The sequence below is a fragment of the Oryzias melastigma genome, linkage group LG8 (assembly GCF_002922805.2).
Source record: "Oryzias melastigma strain HK-1 linkage group LG8, ASM292280v2, whole genome shotgun sequence".
Taxonomy (NCBI): domain Eukaryota; kingdom Metazoa; phylum Chordata; class Actinopteri; order Beloniformes; family Adrianichthyidae; genus Oryzias; species Oryzias melastigma.
In genome coordinates this window covers 12,432,499-12,452,738 of record NC_050519.1, presented here as the reverse complement: position 1 = coordinate 12,452,738, position 20,240 = coordinate 12,432,499, and the positions used below count along the sequence as shown (strand labels likewise).

The window sequence follows — 20,240 nt, the reverse complement described above, 5'->3', positions numbered from 1 at the left end:
AAAGGGCGGCTCTTTGGCTTTAAATGGATATCTGGTCAGAAAAGTGGAAATAGAGGAGGCTTAAATTAAAGATGTGCCTTCTCAAAAAAGGAAGTGCTCTCATCCCTCAATCCTAAACGGCTGTTTAAGAGGGAGGAGAGGAGAAAAGAGTGTTTGTACTTATGAGGGCAAGGGAGCTTCCACCATCCAGCCGCCTGGCAGACAGGAGGGCTGCAAAGATGCTGTTGTTTTCTGCTGTAACCGCACAATGCCACATGCCGCCATTCTGAGAGTGTCACGTGATGCATTCACAGGGACACGACGAGAAAAAAAAAGAAAAAAAAAATCGACACATTCAGACGTATATACGGTTAACAAAAGAGAATCAAAAGCAGGAAAAACTAAATGCTTATGCAAATACGGCTTTTCATTTTTAAGAATTGTATGGGCAGATGTGGGTGGAGCAGCTCACAGAAATGACTGACAAACAGACTAGAAAGTGCGATTGCATATGGGATGCCTCTGGTATGAAAAGGGGGAACGCATTGTGTGTGTGCGAGCGTGTGCGAGCCGGCGCGCATCTTCGTTTGTGAGCTCATCCAAACGGAATGATAACGAATCCACAGACACATCAAAGGGGGGCTGGAAAAAAAGAGGGAGCACATAAAAAGAGAAGAAAAAAAAATGCAAAACTGAAATATTCAGCGCCCTCTGAAGAAAAAATATAACAGGCTTGGTTTTCATCCCAATCCCCAGAGAAAGAGAAAAGGAGAGAAACAAAAAAGAAACAGAGCAAGAATAAAAGACAGACCACAAATAAGTGAACACAAAAGAGAGACAGCACAAGGGCAAGAAAATATTAAAGACAGAAAGGCTAGAAAAAAAAGAGCATAGAGAACAGAGCATTATTGAGCTGGATGGCTTGAAAACTGCTTACAAATGTGGCCCGTTTGTGAGAAACTGTTCCTGTTGCAGCAAGAAACCAAATAGCTACAGATATAACACGCATGTGGATCCTTCACAAAGCATCAGTACGATTATTCAGTCACCTCAGTGATTATCAAACACTTAAAGGCCAGTAACACTAATGTCATGAGCCATTTGGTGTACATAAACATTCTAGAAACAGTAAAAATTGGTGGATAAAATTCGACTTAATCATCGTTATTCTGCTCAGATTTTTAATTGGGATCATAATCATAATCTTGCCTGTGCAGATTCAAAGAATTTGACTTTCATAAAAAAACATCCTGCTTATCAATCAAAAAGCATGATTTTGCTAAAGAAAAATAAAATTTGAGGTGTTTTATGCAAATGAATAACAACAATATTTCAATGTGTTTTTCTAAAATCATGTGCTTTTTTTTTCATACAAATGTGAAAAAAGTGCAGCAACATTATTTAAGAATCACAGCTCTTATTTTGAAATAATATGAACTGATTTTATAGCTTTTAAAAGGGGATAAATTTGAGCTGAAACTCCGTGTTGCCCAGCAAAAGCCCCAAAACATCACTGCTCTTGAGGAGATCTGAATGGAGGAATGGGCCAAAATACCAGCAAGTTTGTAAAAATCTTGTGAAGACTTACAAAAAAACATTCAACTGCTGTCATTGCAAACAAAAGTATTGAGTTGAACTTTTGTTATTGACCAAATACTTATTTTCCACCATAACTTACAAATAAATTCTTAAAAACTGTACATTGTTCACCTTATCTCTACAAAGAGAATAATGGATTAAAGCTTCTTGGGGCTTGTGAACGCAGCTCGGATTGTGTATTTATTTTGGAAAAGTAGGAGTTGCTGAGTCACTTGTTGCATCTGTGGCTCTTTACTTTTCTATGGGGAGCAGCACGGAGAGGGGAGCCAGTCACACCACTATGTTTAGCCAACATCAGAAGATTAAAGATTCAAAATGATCACATGTGAAATTGCTTTGACAGCAGATTAAAGAGAAATCCTGAACTTTTACTTTTGATAGGAAATTTGAGACTCGACATGTAAACAAGATGAATCACGAATAGGACAGCAAAACCTACCGTGGCAACAGTAGACAGCTTTTCATGATGTCTATTTTTGTTTTAAGAAAGTTACAAAAAATGTAATGAACATTTTTTTATGTGGAAATAGAGAAAATATGCTGGCAGAAAGATTAGATATTTCACTTAAGCTTCAAATCAGAGTTCCTTGTCTTCCTCCTGCATTGAAATGCTATTTGGCTTCATGAGTTATGCAGGATGCAGCATAATATGCTAAATCAACAGCGCAACACCCTAAAGTAAATATAACGTATTTACATAACACAAACAAATACAGTAGATAATTAAGCTGGAAGGTTTTTAATGAAAGGCCCCAAAGACAGCCTATCCAGATTGAGCTGTTTTAGAGCACCACTTAACAGAGTCTGCTTGGGAATAAAAACCATCTGCTAGGGAATACTTGTAAATACACAAGCTGATGGGAGAATGGTGGTTGGGCTTTACTGGCTTATATGTGAGCAGTTTGCAGCCAGAGTGGCATTTAAATCCAGATACTTCAAGTGAAAATAACCAGTTTCAAATGAAAAGCGACATAGCTGCGGCTGATTAATCTAAAGCTGAAATGTCTCATTAAATAAACTGCAATATTAGTTGTGCTGCAAATGGGAAAAAAGGAAAAGAGTGAGTGGATGCGTTCATAAAAACCTTCAGCTTCACGATGTTGTATTTGAGGCTGTGTGAAGTTCAAAGCAGCTACAGAGTCTCTCATATAGGTCAGCCCACTTGACTTTGAGCTAAGTAAAAGTAGATCGTGCAACTGCTTATGTAGTCCAAAAAAACTCAAAGGAATATTAAATTGGAAGAGAATAAAAAAAAAAAAAAACAAGGTGGTGTTTTATTTATTTCCACTTCTCTTAATTGTTCTAAATTGTCATTTTGGGGTCATCACTGCAAAACGATACAAGCTGATGAAATCCATCTGACTCCCATGGTGCAGATCTCCTTCACTGAGCTAATACCCAGTAATGATCTGAGGCACACCGCCGTGAAAGAAGAGGATAGAAACTTGTTCTCCGTGCAGCTTTGTGGTGCTTTCTGTTGTTGTTGCTATAGTAACACAAACCTGGCACTCAATTGAAAGCCTATTTGCATTGTAAAAACAAGTGTTTTTCTTTTAAATATTATTTTTTTTTATCAAACATTTCAATGTTACTGCGACCAAGGCCATTGTCTTAACATGTAAAACTCTGGACTTCATGGATCAGAGAGCTCACACGCACATACCGAGGAGAACCTGGCACGTAGAAGGCATCTTGAGCAGTTCTACTTGTTTAATTTTATCATCCATCCTCACTCCCACACACATTCACACACACAAATTCACACACCTGCATGCAGGCTCGCTTTGACTTTGAAGTTCTCTTGGATCGCCTTTAAAGGCCTTCAGTGTTGCCACGGCAGCAGGCAGGTAGAAAACATCAAACTGCTTAAAGTGTGCATATGTTTGTGTGTGAGAGTGTGTGTGTGTGTGTGTGGAGTCTGAGTACTTAATTAGCAAAGAGCCCTCAGGGCCAGTTGGCGTTTCTCAGTATTTAACACTAAATGAGGAAATGACTGGCTTGTTACTGAGGCTAACAATGAGGATAATTTATGCGCCAACGCAATGGTTTGTTGAATTGATGCTTGTTCTCTGTTGGCTGGGCTGACAATGATGGGCAAATATTGAACAAACACAAACACAAATATCACCCTAGTGATGTTTATGCTGAATCTGGCACAACGGTTTAAAATTAGCTGCCATATTGACGAAAAAACGAAGAAAAAGTTTTCAAGTTTATTCAATTTCAGTCCTGTGACAGATTAAAATATTCTTGGACTTTAAAATGCAAAAATAAAAAAAAAAGCTCCTAATAACATTTAAGTCTTAAAAGGACTTTAAACCAGATAATCTCAATTTAAAATATGAACAACAAAAAATCAAATTAGAAAACGATCTAAAAAAAGAAAGAAGATTGAGAACTAGGTCAAAAGCACACTGATGACTTTAGATTTGTGTACCTCACAGATTATTCACACATCTGATGATTGCACAGCTCAAGTCTGGAATTGATTCTGAATTAATTTTCAACAAAATAACCTATAATCAATAGCTGGAAAATCAGGTTTCCCCAAATATAGACTTCCTTTTTTTTAAATGTGTGAAATAATCCCATGCCGCATCGTACACTCACTTTTACACGTCCTTGTGGAAATTATATTAGTAAAAATGACCCAAATTAGTCAACTTTAATATTTATGGTGTATTAAAACATGTGACCAAATGTCCTAAAGGAAAAACAAACCATTAATTTTTCTCTGGAATGAGACTGAATTTGGTGGAAAATCTGTCACTTTTAGAGTTCTCAAATATGACAATGAATAAATGAGCTAACGAATGAATGGAAGATAGAAGCTCAGTCAATACATACCATGTTTATCTACATTGGTTAAGTGTGTGAGGGACTGTAAGATAGTGGGAGAGCATGTAAACAGATGGATGATGGGAAGTAGTGGAAGGCCTGCTTCATGCCAACAGTCCCATCCACAACTCAGAGGGGAATTTCTAATAAACTTCTGCGCTCTACAGAAAATATGTCCTAGAAAAAAACTTTAAATCTATTTAAATTTTGGCATGATTGTAATTAAAAGACCACTGAGAACACTTTTAGAATAGATCAAAATGATTGAATAGCTGATATAGCTGCAAACTGTAAATACAAAACCAGAGCTGATGAGAACATTCTCTGGAGATCACTCTGCACAACATTATTAACTCTTAAAAATTCACTATATTTAGATATTTAGAAAACCATTTTAGTTTATTTAAATATAATAGCCGTCAAGAATGATATAGTGCCATAGATTTATCTTATATTCAAATTTAAAAGAGCTAGGCTCAATTTTCTCGTCTATTCTATAGATGCTTTTCCCGTCTCCAACTGCCAATCCAAAGTTTAGAAAACACAAAGCATTTAGGTTTCTTCAACACACCACAAAGATGGAGCGCACGCAAAGCTCTGATCTGTAGAACCACCACTACCATTTCTCTCAGAGAAAAAAAAAAGGATCAAAGGAAGTGAGCAAGAGTTGGCTTGTTAAAAATCAAACTCCACCTTAAATCAGAATTCCTCCTCACTGTTCAGAATGATCAAAGAAAGATGTCAGCGGTTAAACAATTCTCTAATAAAGCCAGAAGTTTCAAAGTTAAGATGGAATCTGTAATTATATCTGTAAAATAAATATTTTGGTGTGTTTCAGGGCTGAAGAGGGCATGTTTTAGAGTGGAATACATAAGAGTTCAACATTTGTCAAAACACTAAACCTGTCAAATAAATCAAGGCACTTTGTTGATATCAGTTCACTATAGCATTTGCATAAACACTCGCACAGGAACTTGTCTAAATGCTTAACTGCATTCCTTTACGCTCAACTTCAAACATCTGCAATGTCACAACTAGAAGACAAACATTTGAAAATAGACACATTTTTTGTCATTTCTTGATGAGTTTTGTACCTCAGTGATTCCTCTAGTTTGGCTATCTTCCTGTTGGCCTCCATTTTCTCCTTCTCTGCCTCCGTCTGAATCACAGATACCTGCAGAAGGGAAGATTTCAAGCAAAAAGTTGAACTGCTCGAGAGCAGAATCTGTCACACGTTGAGTTAAAAATTCCTTTTTGTGTGACACGACTCCTTTCTTCTCCCAATAAGTCTTTCAAGAGCTCCTATATGAAAGCTAAAAACGGCTTTTCCACTGTAAACCTATGGCAGCCATATGTACCGCTGCACATTCTTCTTCATGCTTTAGCTCAGCCATCCAAAGGAAGGGAATTCTTCAAAGACTCAAACAGAAAATGAGCAACAGACTTTCTTTCTTTCTTTGTTTTTCATTCAGGCTCTTTGCAGGACCGTAGAAGAGAAAGGTATGGAAAACACCGACTGATTAAAAAGAAAAGAATAAGAAACAGACTTTGAAACCAAAGTCTACTGAAGGAGGCTTAATTTAAAAGTCTCTTTAACCCGGAATACAGAGTGCACAGGTCTGCTAAGTTTTTGCAGGTGTATCAGTTAAAGAGGCCAGAGAGCGATGGTCTGCAAGCAATGCACACATTGGCACTTTGAAGACGACCCAGGTGCAGAGCACTCTTTAAACCTGATCTTTGCCTAAGAAGTTATTGAAACGGGTCTGGTCCAGTTCAGATTAATTAACAATGGCCTCTGTGCTCTGCATTTTATGGCCGCCATATGACTTGAAAGGGACGGTCCCTCAAAGTATGCTGCAGTTAAGCAGAAGCCTGGCTGCCCTTAAAGGACAGTGGATACCCCACAAATGTCCTCCGTTTGCATGCACTCCTCTCTGATAATACAATCTCCTAACCTCTCTGTTCAGGCCAGAATCTATTAGCATAATTGTGCAGTTCCAAACTTTGATGTCCACTTGGTCTGAGCTAATGTTCTGGTGTTGTTTTCAGGTAGTGAGAAAATGTCGGCGGTACCTTTTTCTCACAGTTGACCTGCAGTTCATCTTTCTCCTGCTGAAACTTCATTTCTTGATCCTAAAATGAAACAGTTGAAAATCCTTTACAGTGGGGCAGGAAACACAGATTACAACTTTTTTTTTTGACCCCCTTTCAACCTAAACATGTGAGTAAATACATTTTGCCAGAAACTTTATTGCTGCATTTACACCAGGGGTCACTAACTAGTGGACCGCAGTCCAGAGCCAAACCCAGACGCTGGGTCATGTGGACCAAGACGGACCAGGATCTGAACTTGGCGCAAAACTAATATGATTGGGGCCTCTGTTTTAAATAGTGCTCTCTTGTTGTCGTTAATACACATTCTCACTCCCAACGCTCATAGCATATGTGGACATATTGGTATCGGGCCGTAGACAACTGTTATTGTATGACTCCAAAGTATTCTTTGGAATAAAACTGTGAAAGACAAAGCCTGGAGCAAGATTTGCCAGATTTGCCTCCAAGTTTCTTCAAATTGTAGGTAGTGGGATACACTAGTAAACAATAGAAAAAGAAAAAGAAATAGCCCCTCCCTGTTTGTCCAGTGTGAACATTGTGGATTAAATGCAGGTTTAAGAACCCACGTTGAATGTGTAGTGTCTGTAGCTGCAGACCTCCCAGTTCGTACCCTGACTTGTTGGTGTCTTCGACATTCAATGTCTTGGAGCTGAAGTTTCATCTGAGCCACAATCTTCTCAAAGTCTTCTATCACCTCAGCAGACTGCAAGGTGGGGAGGATACACAAAGTAAAAGCAGCGTTTTGCACATGGGATATGTACATTTAGGTGATTTAATCAAGGAGTTGTGAGGAAGCGATGTAACGCTACGAACCTTGGCAGCAGACAGATCATGCTCCTGATGCAAGTGGCTTATATCAGTCTCATGTTTGGCTTGAAGCTGTAGAATGAATTCATCGTGCTGCTCACTCTGTTGCTCCTTCTCCGTCTGAAGTGTTACAATCCTGCACAGTTAAATGTTTTATTGGTGCTATAGAGAATCTTCATACACACTTACCAGTTCCAACTCAATTGAGCCTTCTTTCCGCATTGCATTAACATTATGAAGCAGTTATTGAAAGTTGAAAGGTGTCAAACGGCTCCATACCTTCTGTTAGCTTCCTGAAGCTCAGCGCTGAGAGACGCCACGTGGATCTCCAACTGGGCCTTCTCCTTTGCTACTTTCTGGCGCAGAGCGTTGCATTTCTCCACCTCCACCGACTGCTGCTTCACTCGCAGCTCCAGCTGAAGCACTATTTGCTCCTGCACCACAAGGATTCACATGTATCACAGAAGCAGACCACTTGAGCCACAGCAATATGAAATGTAAGTGTCAGAAGACTGAAGCCAATCAAAGTTAAGAAAAAGAAAATCAGGCTCCAAGTATTTATAGTAGACCCTTTTAAATCACTTATGATCAAAGTTGATAATATAGTGACCCCCTTCTGCCTACTGTCACCTACATTGTGACTGCATATAGAAGGGCAAAGAATGCAGCGAGGGCAGGTTGATAAAGGCGATGATAGGGTGCTGATAAAAGATGGAGCAGGTTAGCTGATCTGGACGATGACAGAAGATGGTGATGACAGAAGGTGGAATGACTGTGGAGATGTGGAAGGAGCTCTAGAAGAGCTACGGCCTCTGGAGGCTTCGGAGGGAGGGAGCCGCTCGTCTTTGTGTCGGCGGGGAAGGCGTTAAAGAAAGGAACAAGGGGCTTGTGTTGGCCCGGTACGCGTGCTGACACTTAGCTCTCTGGCAGGAGATGAGAAGAGTCACCTCGACATACTGAGGGCCGGCAGAGTGCACCTGGACGCAAGTCAGTGGGGGCAAATTTTGTCCACTAATTAGGTGTTTGAGAAGGAGAATTAGATGGTGTGAAGTGCAGAGAATGTAAGCTATATTATGAAATCTGCTCTCTTTGACAGGCTTAGTGATAAAGCCTTTGAAGTTTTACCAATAAAGTCATAACTACGATGGATCCCCCTTCAAAGTTTTTCTATTGGGACTTAGGCCAGATACTGGAAAGCAGCCTGCATCAACAGTCTTCTCCAGAGGCTTGACAAGCTGTGTGTATGAATGTATAATGTAGATCAAACTCCAGTATCTAGTGGAGAAGCCAGTCACAACTTCAACACTGGACAGACACTTTACTTTGGGATACTTACTGATAAGGAAACAGTAAAACTGATGTATTGGGCCACATAAATGATTGAAAAAGAAATTCATTAGGTAAGTAAAATAAAGTAACCTTAATATGTCATGCTATCAGACATCAAAAAGAGTCTTTATGTTTAAACTTTCTCAACTTTTAAGTTGCTCATTTTCAATATTTTTACACAAAAGTCTGGAAAAATACAAAAAAATTCAATTTAAGTGAAAAAAAACGGAAAATATAATTATAAAAAATAATGTTGTATAATGTTTATTCAAATATAGATGAATGAAATCCCCCGAAGACACATTTCATACTGACGTGTATAAACTGGTAGATTCATGCTTGTATGATGTGATGGGACATATTGTAAAAATTGCACGATTAAAGTCTCTGAAGGTCTTAATCAAGAGAGGGTTTGGAGATGAATGCCATGCATGGATATTTTAAAGCCAACAAAACCATTTCCCCTCCCAAAACACATGAATTAGCCTTTAGGATTCAGATTATACTTGAACTGTCACAGACTTGAACAGTGTAGTTTTTTTGCATGTTTGTACGACAGTCCATTTGCCTTGAAGAAGACAAAAACATCCACTGGTTGATGCTTGTGACGCCTCTCCTTTTTTATTTAAAAAAGTGGCCTCTCCACAGTCCAGCGTTTGACGGCTCTGGCGTATAGTCTTGTTGACAGATTAAGACCAGAGGCAATGTACTGTATGCGCTCATGTGACTTCTATGGAAAAATCTCAAATGCAGATCCCGATAACAATGCTATTTTTAACATTTGACCAACTGATGTTGTCGATGAACCCAAGTAATGAAATGTGCACAATCCTATTAGAGACCAGAGTCTTTTCATTTAACATCAAAGACAGCACTGTGTGTATGTGAGAGCACAAATCCTTCAGCACGGCCACAGCCATGAGTACGATTTAGCACAGGCTTGGATCAAAGACCTGTATAGAGATGACACACATATGATAGTGCCGTCATTCTCACCCTGAGGTTAGAGGATGCCTCCTTTCATTTTAGCCACGGAATCATATGGGTCACTGTTTTATCATTAGATGTGTGACTGATGTATTTTTGGAGCTAAACAAAGCAGGAGTTTGAAACACACGCAAAGAAGAGACTGCTCAAATCTGCTCAGTTAAAGTGGGAGGATGGGAATAAAATAATCTTTAACCATCACATTACTGGTACACTTGAAATCTTTTGAAACAACAAAAATATAAAGAAGTATTTTAACATGGGAATAACATTTAAATGTGTATTTACATGTTGGATATCATTAAGAAAATTGTTAAACAAGGAAAAAAAGATAAGGGAGAACCAGAATTCTTCATATGAACAGAGTTTAATAATAAAGAAACATATTTGCATCATGGATATGAAACTATTATTTTAAATATCAAATTTGACCCTTTCCAATGTTGTTATTTTGAGATTTTTAACATGTTTTATGGCATTTTTCTCATGATGGACAGTAAAGAAAATAAGCTAAAACTTTATTCAAATCATTGTAAATATGGAGCAGATTTTTTTTTTTAAATGCAGCTTTATAAAGATTGTTTTTGTGATGTAGAAAATATGGAGCTCCCTGCTCCACTCTATTCTGATGCATCCACTTCCAGACGGCTAGGTTCATGTAAGTCTTTGTGTTCCTCGTCTGAACTGACATCTGGCTCAAAACGACTGTACGGCTGCTCCAGACCGGTACATTATTTTGAGTTTCCATTATAAAATGGACCCATAAGACCAGACCGATTTGTACCATTTTCGACCTCCTGTTGGTTGCAGGTCTATAGAAAAATGAAACTGACCCACCCACAACTTAGAGGCAAATTTCTGATGAATTCTGCAGAAACTATATCATAGAAAACTACAGTTTTTTTTTATTATTTTGCTGAGAAACGGCATATTTATAATTAAAAGACCACTGGGAATACTTTGAAAATAGATGTAGATATGATCGGAGAGGGATTTTAAAAGCTGGGGACAGTTTTCCAATTGTGTCTGTGCTTTTAAAGTAAAATGCACCTAAGAAATTAAAAAAAGCTTGAAAAATTAAGACTTATTTTTTTAACCTTTATTTAACCAGGAAGTCCCATTAAGATTAAAAAAAATGTTTTACAAGGGAGTCCTGACCAACAGGCAACAGATGAAGTTAGAGAATTAAACAAAACTTCATTTAAAATCAGTTACAAACTAAAAAATATATTTTTTTGCTCTAAACTTGGATTTAAAATTATTTAACAGAAGGAGTTCTGTAAGTTTCCAGTCCAATAATACAAAATGCAACAAATTCAGACTTATTTAGATCAACAATCCAAAGTATACTTTACTTGATCAAGTCTCTTTTGTAGCCAAATTTTAAATCAACTTAATAAATAAATTGAAGACATACACAAAAAAAATAAATTTTACAAAATATAAATGTGGATTTGTGTTGCACTTACAGCAGGTGTTGCATATGTACTCACAGTGGTTTGGGACCGAGCATTGTACTCTTTCTCCATCTTAGCAAGTCTGGCGTTGGTGTCATCAAGCAGCTCCTGAATACTTTCAGTGTGTTTCTTCTGCAATAGAAACTTCTCCTGCTCTACCTCTGACACAGCAGCATGCAGCTGGCAGGGGAACAAAAGGCTCAGCGTCAGTTAACCTGGAACCATTTCAGATTTTACTTCACTCTTGGACCCATCTTTACAATTTCACACCAAGTGTAACTGAGTACTTTCATTGTACTGAGGATAATACACTACAGCAGAAAAGCTTGTAAACCAATGAACAGATGCAGAAGTCTGTTTATATAAGATCAGCGTCTGAAACACATAATGGTGCAGCCCTCAGGTTACAGTTCAGAGCAGCGATCTGAAAGCTTTGATGGAAATCAAGATGCACCTGAGGCCCAGTGAGTTTCTCAGTGCCATTCGAGTTTAAAAGCACAAAGGAAAAGAAGGAACACAGAGGAAGGGGAGAATCTCTCAATGTCAATGTGATGGAAATGTGTTAGCTGACCAAATACATCGAAGACCTGACAAGAAATTCATATTTTTAGTGCAAACACACATTAGAGCTGAATCAAATAATTGTATAGCTATACAATCATGTTGATATAGAATCAAATACATCTCCAACTCTAGATTTTTGTAAATTTCATGATGACCTTCATCCTTTAATGGCTGAAGTTCTGCCTCCATAATGAAGCAGGTATGGTGTTAGCATTGTCTGCTTTTTTTGTTTTTTTTCTGTGAAAGTCTCTGGGCACATATGCTGCTCTAAAACCAGTACCAACCTTTTAGTAGTGATGTTTACTTCACAGATGTAAAAGCTACCAATTCTATAAGCTCTAATGCACTCTCAGACCATCCCAGATGTAGGCTTTTGAACTAGCTTTGATAGCGACCCAGGAGGGGCTTCATCCTTTTGTTTTTATGCTTCACAGAATTTCAAGCAAATAATCAATATTTATATGTATATTATTAACTCTGTATTAGTGTTTCAATAATTATATTCCAAAGAATGCAGCATCGTTATTAGATCTGTTGTTTTTTTTGGCATGTCTGAGCCTAAAGTTTATTTATGAATAGCAAATGTGCAAAAAATTCCAGAAAAGAGCTCCAACTTTCATTCCAGAAATGTTGAAATGTGCTGCTTCTAGAGCCTTACACCGTTCCAAGAGAGAGATATCCACCCTTATGATGTCTTCAGAGATTTCAACTGAATTTTTCATGATAAAAATATATTTTTATTTATATCCTACACAGCCTATAAACTGTCCTGGAATTAGAGTTGTTGATTTGTTAGAAAATTAAGCTTAATTGTGACCAAAAATTGTCTTTCCTGTTTAAGAAGGTCTAAAACACATAAAGCAAAATGTTTCTGATAAATTAGCCTAATTGTCCAGATGTATTAAATATTTTCTGCTTTACAACATTATACCTTTTTTTTGTTGTTTACTTGGAACGATTAGAACAAAATTACTCGCAGCAAACTCTGATTGTATCAAGCCGACAGTCTTCCTCGCTCGAGGCGACGTTCATGCTGTTGGTCTGCAGAAGCTGGAGCCCTGTTCTCGTACCTTCTTCTCCCACTCATTTCTTAAAGAGTCTGAGCTCTGATCCGACATCTTCTTCAGCTCCTCTATCTGCTTATCTTTGCTCTCGCAGATGACCTGGGATTCGCGCAGCACGCTTTGAACTGTGACAGAGCAGACGCACAAACACACAAAAAGCGGTCAGGCCTCGCCTCAGGGTGGAAACAGATGGACGTGCACTCGTGTGTGTTGATGTGCTGTCAACTAGTGTTGGAAAATAAAAAGTCAAGTTGGTGCTTTTTATGAAACACTACCAAAGACAGACAAATAAATACAGTTTAAAGAAAATAAAAGAAGGCAGAGAGAAAAAAGGATGTGATTAAACCTCAGGTTGAGCAGCACAGCTGTGGAGCATCACTGCACACCAGCGCAGACCTCAGTGCAATAGTATCTTTGGGGCTTTTACTCTGAGTGTTCTGAGACATCGCTATAAACATTGCTCCAGTTAGCTCAGCAACCACATGACCTCTCACCTTTTCTCTCCAGCTTTCGGATCAACTCCTGTGATTCTTTCTGTTTAGCCTGGTACAGACTCTTCATCTCTTCGATCTCAACGTGTTTGCGGTCCAGAATCTAAAAAGAGAAATACTTATGAGTACTTAGAGAGAATAAAAACGGTTTCAGACAAAAAAATGTAGAAGTTTGAAATATTGTGGAATATGTGTGCTCCTTATTGTGCAGCTAATATAAGCAACAATAAGAATGTTTACCATGTACAAACTCGATGCCACAAATGAGCAAATTTGTACCCATATTTAACATGAATTTAAGGTTTCCGAAGTGAGATAAAAGTTATGCAAAAACTGAATAAAACTAGATTTATAGCATTACCTGAAATAATGCAAGTGAGAATGCAGTAAGTTGAATGTGGCCCAAAAGAAATGGAAAATGCATATTTTGCCAAAACAGCTAGCATTATGCTAAAATATTAGCTAAACTCAGAATTTCCCTAAATACATTTCAAAAAGTCTAGTTTTGCCAAAACAGCTAGCATAATGCTAAAATATTAGCGAGACTCAGAATTTCCCTAAAGACATTTTAAAAAGTCTAATTTTGCCAAAAGAGCTAGCATAATGCTAAAATATTAGTTAAACTCTAAATTTACCTGAAGAGCTCAATTTTTTTGCCAAAAGAGCTAGCATAATGCTAAAATATTAGCTAATCTTCAAATTAGCATTAAAAAACTGGAAAAATGTCTAAATTAGCCAAAAACAGCTAGCTTGATGCTAAATCAAAAGCTAATTTCTAATGTAAAAAAATAAAAAAAAAATAATAACATTAGTTGCTAAACATTTTAAAGTTTGAATGGTGTCAGTAGCTGAAAGTATGCGAAAGTTCATAGGTTTCAAAGTGCACAAACTTTTTGAAAGATTTGAGCAATTTCTAATTCATTTCCTATGGGGTATATTTTGCTCGATATTTAAAAAAATATAACCAAAAGTACAAGCAGTAACGTTCTGAACAAGGTGAACGCTTTGATACCAAGATTGTTGAAATCTCTGAAAGTGTGATCCAGTTTTTATGTGAAAAAGAAACAAATACATAAATAAAGTTTAGCCAAAAAATAAATTGGGGATTTGTGATTGCATTTTTTATTTCATTTTTGTGCAATTTGCATTTCTTAAAAGAACAGAGTTGTTTAGAAGGAAGTCTGGGTGGAACTGACGTCGTGGCTTGAAAAGACATCCTCCCCCACATCATGTAAATCTGTTCCTTACGAGACTGCGAGCAAATTAAGTGGCAGCTGAGTGAACCACCTGTGTTCAGACCATGAGGTAAATGAATGCGCTTGCTGCTGCCATCTGTGTGTAATTACTGAAATTAGGCCAGAGAGGCTTGAAGCTCCAGCAGAAAAAGACAGCCTCATACTCTCAACTGCTCAAGCACTCGAAATGAATGTAAAGGGATCTGTTCGCTGCTATCGGTGGGTCTTATGAATGGACTTTGTCCCACTCCTCGCTACAACTCATTTCTTTGAAGTTTAGGTACACTATTATTTGCATATTTCCTCTAATCATGTTTTCCAAGCCATTAAAACTCATTTTGTTTTATCAGAGAGCTTCAGCTTTAACTTTGCACTTTTTAACATTTTCGTACATTTAAACAAACATTTAATGACCACGAGTGTTTAAATCATAGATCTGCTACACAATCCCACATTATTAACCTTCCACCACAGATTTGAAGCCTTTGTGCAACTTTCTATTATGTGTAAAAAATATATATAGTGGGTTATCCCTGTTTTTCCAATTGTGTTTTTTTCTTAACAAAAAGTGAGATTTGTAACATTCATCTTTGTACAGAGTGCAACCATGAATGCAAATTTATTAGATAAGGAATGCCTTCTATTTGTAAATAGCCAATATTTTAAGTTTACTTAGGATTGTATTGCTTTTTTCTGTGTTGCTCCTATATAAAATAAAACAAATATATATTTAGATATTGTTTTTTCATCTTTAGTTGCCTTTAAGATGTAGTTCTCTATAGCTAAAATAATGCAGTGGTATTTTATATACTTTAATACAGCGCAAGTTATCAAGATATAACTAGTATTTGAGGCATATATTTCTTGATTCTAAAAAAATTGGATGTTTTTGGATTGGACGGACAAAAAAATAACCCAAAACAAAAGGCAAATTGTTTTTTACTGGACTCTAGAAGAGTCTTATTAGCCAAACCTAACATCATCTCTGTGTGAATGGGATGAGGGAGATGAAAGGACCGTTGGGCGACTGGAACAAAGTTCAGATTACACTCAAGGACCCCCAATTATTTTCCATTTCACCACCCAAAAGAGCTTGTCTTTTTGGGGTCCACTAAACAAGACACAATGTCAGGCCCAAAGAGAGTGTACCAGACTGTTAGAAATGGAAGCTTTCAGGGTGTCCATTTCAGGTCTTTATTTGACATCCTAATGCAGCGGAGAAGCAGCCTTGCTGTACAGAAAATTTAACCAGGGAATAGAAAGAAAAGAGCTAAAAAATAATCACTATGAAAGTATAGAAACTGCATAAACAAAAATAGAAAAAGGCTTTATAACATGCATTTAACAAGGATTTCTGTTAGGGCTGTCTAAAGTGAGGGTCCAATGAAGCTAAACCAGACATAACTTTCAATCTATATACAATTAAAGACACACTACCTTTAAAGCGAGCAAGTTGTCATCCTGCCTGCCTCCTGTCAACTACAAAGAAGCTAAAGTAGCGAGAAAATTGGAGTCTTTCTTTCTGTTTTAATGAAATATTCAGTGGCACCAAAGGAAAGTTGTAGCAAGGATGTGACAGATCCCAGGTGCTTGATCCTAACCGACGGGCACCTGGTGTGAAATAAACCAGCTTTACTGCTACTTTCACTGCTGACAGGGAGCTTTGAAGAGATTGTTATTTTTGGAGATGAGGGGATAAGATGAGAAGTAATCCTTTACTTTCATTACCCAGAATAGGGACAAATGGAGGGGTTTATTATGAGGTTAAACAGTTTTTATAGAGCAGTCAGACAGAAAAAAAATGTACATTTCATGCTTACTTTCTCTTTAATTTAATTAGAAACGTTGTAAAAGTAACCTTATATTATAACACTCAAAGAGTTCCTACTTCCCATGACCATAAAGGAAAGAAAATGATGAAATACATCGTAAATGTGTAAAGTTGGCCAGGAGTTGCCGGCCTTTCATTCTCACCTTCTCGATGTCTGCATCGTGTCTCTGCTGCAGCTTCAGCTTCTCCTCCTGGTGCTTAGCCTCCAGCACTTTGATCTTCACGTCAGTCTGAGAACACACATGCAACTTTAATCGCACTTTCTTTACAACTCGGCCATTTTGCTTTCACTTTCCAAACATGACCGTCTTAGGTAAAAAAAAAAATGTTCACATAAACAGAGTGTAAAAGGAGATGCAGCGTGCACTGTCCTTCTAACACACTGATGAACTTTTAACAATGCTTTAACCAACATACAGAGCTTTCAAGAGTGTGAGAGCATAAAAATATCTTGCTTGTATATTTTAATTACTGGTCATACCAAATACGCAGGAGTCAATTATGTAAATTATGTAAAAATGTGACATTAACAGAGATTAGCTGGGAGAACATCCAATCAAATCAACCCACGTTAAACTAGTGCTATCATGCAATACATATTTTGAGCGATTCATTATTTTTTACTTCTGATAAATGAATCTAATGAATCCATATTTAATCTAACCTAAAATTTATATGAAAAGCCTCATTTTGAGGTATTCTCATTTAAATTTGTGACATTGTGGCACAGTAAAACATTAAATAAAACAAAGAAAAAGTGGCTTTATGACATTTTTTATTAAAAACAGACTTCCAACCTTTACTTTTATACCACCAAGGAGGATTTTTTTTAAAATCTCAAACAATTAAGAAGAAGAAGAAAAAAACCCAAAAAACATCAGGTTAATGGTTCTCCTATTTACCACAAATAACCGTAGGAACAATTTTCTGACCACAAACCTCTTCCTATCAATAACAAAATAAATAGGTTGGCATACTTTATTTCATAGTTAATCACAACATCAAGACTTGACGGATTTTAACCTGTTTGGTAAATTTGATCATTTTGAAGACTGGGATGCAGCACAAGATAATCTAAGGAGGAAATGAGACAAGGAGGAATTGAACTATTAAGACTTTTTTTATATTTTGTGACTGGACAAAAACAAGTGGTAAAAGGTGCACTTTCTCTCTGAAATGATGCTTTATCTAACTTATCATAAGGTTTAGAATATACCATGGTGTTCCGCTGCTGCAGGATGAGGTCGGTGCAGGCTCTGTAGCCGTTACCATGACAACGTGTCATATCAAATCGTTAATTTTTTGAGACATTAATTCAAACCTTAAAAAATATCAAGATTAAAGAGCTAATTATTGATTTAATATTAATTAATGTTGGAAGTAACCATGGTATAAGTGGGATTATGCAATTCAGAAATGAATGGATGGCAGAAGCAACTGTCAGAGGAAGTCAGGCCTCCGATTGATTTATTTTTATTTATTTGTCCTATCCAACAGCTGAGCAAACACATTAAAGCTGAATGCCTCTTACCTTGGACATATTTTAAGGGGTTATGAATCTTCGAACACACGAGGTGTATATCTCTATAAACCCCTTTTGTAATTTAGGCTAGACTTTATTCAAATTGATTGTATCCTCTTTTTTTTGTTGGACCGGACTTGAAAGAAGAAGAGGGAAGAGATAATGAACACCTCGTTGGGAATAATCCCTACTATAAAAGAAAATAGTTGTAGATTAAACATTTTACTAACAGTTACAAAAAAATAACGCTCCACTTTTTTTTGTAATTTAATTAATAGCAATAAGATGATAATTTCATACAACTAATAAATTACTACCATCTGTCTCTATTATATATAAAATTTACTCAATTTTCTATTCTGTTGTCCTTAAAAAAGGGCCTCCTCATCCATATTCATTGCAAAGTCTCCATTAGGCCCTTTTCAGCACACTTTTTTTTCGATAAACAGAGCAATCAAAGTCTTTTTATAACAATAGAAAACAGCAAAAATGTTACAGAACAATGTGACTAATAAATAGTTCTTAAAAAAAAAGTCACAACGCTTTCTCTGAAACAGAGCTTTCCAGAGAAAACAAACATATTAAAAGAAAAGCATGGAGAGAACTCATGATCGCCTTTTTTGAGGCCAAGAGGTGGGATGTAAGAGTTTGTGCGCGATGAGAAAAGCGTTTTAAAGGAGGTTAATTGTGAACAAGCCATATAACATCCAAAAATCGACAAAAAAAAGATCCTGACCTTTCCTGTCCAAGTGTGTAGGAGGAGCTTCGGTAAATGAGAACTTTTAGTCAGTGTGGGCCTTTTATGTGAACAAAAAGCTACATAACACATTAAAAAAAAAAGAACACGATGGTCTCTTTAAAGTACATAGTATTTATATTCTTCCTTGTAAATTGTGTTTTTTCTTTTTTTTTTCTTTGACAGATTCTGCCAACAATATTAATGTGGTTTTAGCCACATTGCTTTCATGGAAACGCAATGGTTTTGCCCAGCTATATTCTTAAACAACCTTCCTTTCTTTACATATTTAGTTTTGATCTATTTTATTCTTATTTTTTTTTTCACAAGCTGCTGTCTCTAATTAGTTTGCTTACAAGATGTTTCCCCACACCGACACATGGAAACACAAAGAAAAACCTTTGACAGAAGATGACTGGCCATGTGCTTTGATGTTGCTGCTCATGTTTAGTCACTGTCTGTTCTGGTGTGTTCATCAAAACTGCAGAAGGGTGGCAAAATTCTGCCTTTGAAAATGGGTTGGTGTGTGTGTTTTTCAGTGATTAACAGAGCTAGCTTGTGTTTGTTCTATTCATCAAAACCAATAAATGGAAATTTCCCCCCCAAAAAAGCTTAAAAGTCCCAGTCAAAGATGGTTTCAAATAATAACTAATTTATTTTAAAAGTGCCTAAATATTGGTGAAGTACATTAAAGGCATAAACAAAAGAATGGGTTTCAAAATAAATCTTTAAAATTCAAAAGATGGATTCTTTCACATTTCTTTAGACATTAACGAACCCAAAAGAAGAAAGTCTAGCAGCTTCTCTTCATTTGTTGCACCTGAGCTGCATTCATGCACTCCATCCTTGACAAAGCTTTATTAAGCATTCTCTTCTCTCTTCTGCCTTTTTTCCTTATTTAGCCCCATTTCTTGTGCAACTGAAGGGACCACAGGAGACCCGTCAGAGCAAAAAGGGGAAGTCAAAGAGACATGAGAGAAAGACACAGTGAGGAAAAGAGGAGAGAGACAGACATGGCAGTGATTGAAAAGAAAGAGAAAGCAGAGATTCTGCAGATACCTAAAAAAAAAAAAAGCTCATGTGGGGGTGTCACTTTCTCATCCCTGCTTCAAATGCTCTTTGGAGAAAGTTTGTCAAACTACATCAGGGGCGTTTGAAACTTGTTTATAAAGGCACCGGTGAAGGAAGGAGGAGGAGGAATGTCGTACACCTAAGGCTTCTGAGACGCCTTCAATCAGCCTGACTGGGTGGTTACAGCTTTTTCCCCTTTTCTGTTCTTCTGAGTTGCAACGAGCGCTGTAAGATGCCATGTTTTCAGACGCTTCGCTTTCAGAGGATGAGAAGTCGGGTGGGAAGTGGAGGGAGGGAGTGAGAGTGGGAATGCGAGGAGACGGAAACATTTGCTTTTTTATTCCCATGAAAGAGCGAGTGTGAGGTCCGGGCCTTTTGCCTTGAGGGTGGGGGTGTTCACGAATCATCTAATAACTGTTTTAGCTCCAAAAAGCAAAAGGTTGCATTTGTGTGTCTCCTTTATCTTCCCTGAGATGCTCTGTGTCCTGGTTTTGCCTTCATCCTCTGAAAACACAGATGCTTGGAGATACTCCGTGTGCTGTGATGCGCTGTCTGCTGAGTAGCAGCTACATGCCACTTCCACACTTTAAGTTCATTTAATACAGATTGACCAGA

General features: G+C 37.3%; 1 protein-coding gene across 4 annotated transcripts in view; it reads right to left on the bottom strand.

Moving 5' to 3' along the window:
* Nucleotides 1–20,240, bottom strand: part of cep112 (centrosomal protein 112) — an 89,228-nt gene that overhangs the window by 50,887 nt on the left and 18,101 nt on the right. For all 4 annotated transcript variants that reach the window (XM_024272716.2, XM_036213270.1, XM_024272715.2 and 1 more), the window contains 9 exons: nucleotides 16,440–16,526; nucleotides 13,234–13,333; nucleotides 12,746–12,864; nucleotides 11,148–11,291; nucleotides 7,618–7,772; nucleotides 7,345–7,474; nucleotides 7,142–7,234; nucleotides 6,490–6,549; nucleotides 5,511–5,590 (listed from right to left, as the gene is read on the bottom strand). In XM_024272716.2, the coding sequence (XP_024128484.1) occupies nucleotides 5,511–5,590; nucleotides 6,490–6,549; nucleotides 7,142–7,234; nucleotides 7,345–7,474; nucleotides 7,618–7,772; nucleotides 11,148–11,291; nucleotides 12,746–12,864; nucleotides 13,234–13,333; nucleotides 16,440–16,526 (968 nt within the window). The remainder of the gene's footprint in view (nucleotides 1–5,510; nucleotides 5,591–6,489; nucleotides 6,550–7,141; nucleotides 7,235–7,344; nucleotides 7,475–7,617; nucleotides 7,773–11,147; nucleotides 11,292–12,745; nucleotides 12,865–13,233; nucleotides 13,334–16,439; nucleotides 16,527–20,240) is intronic.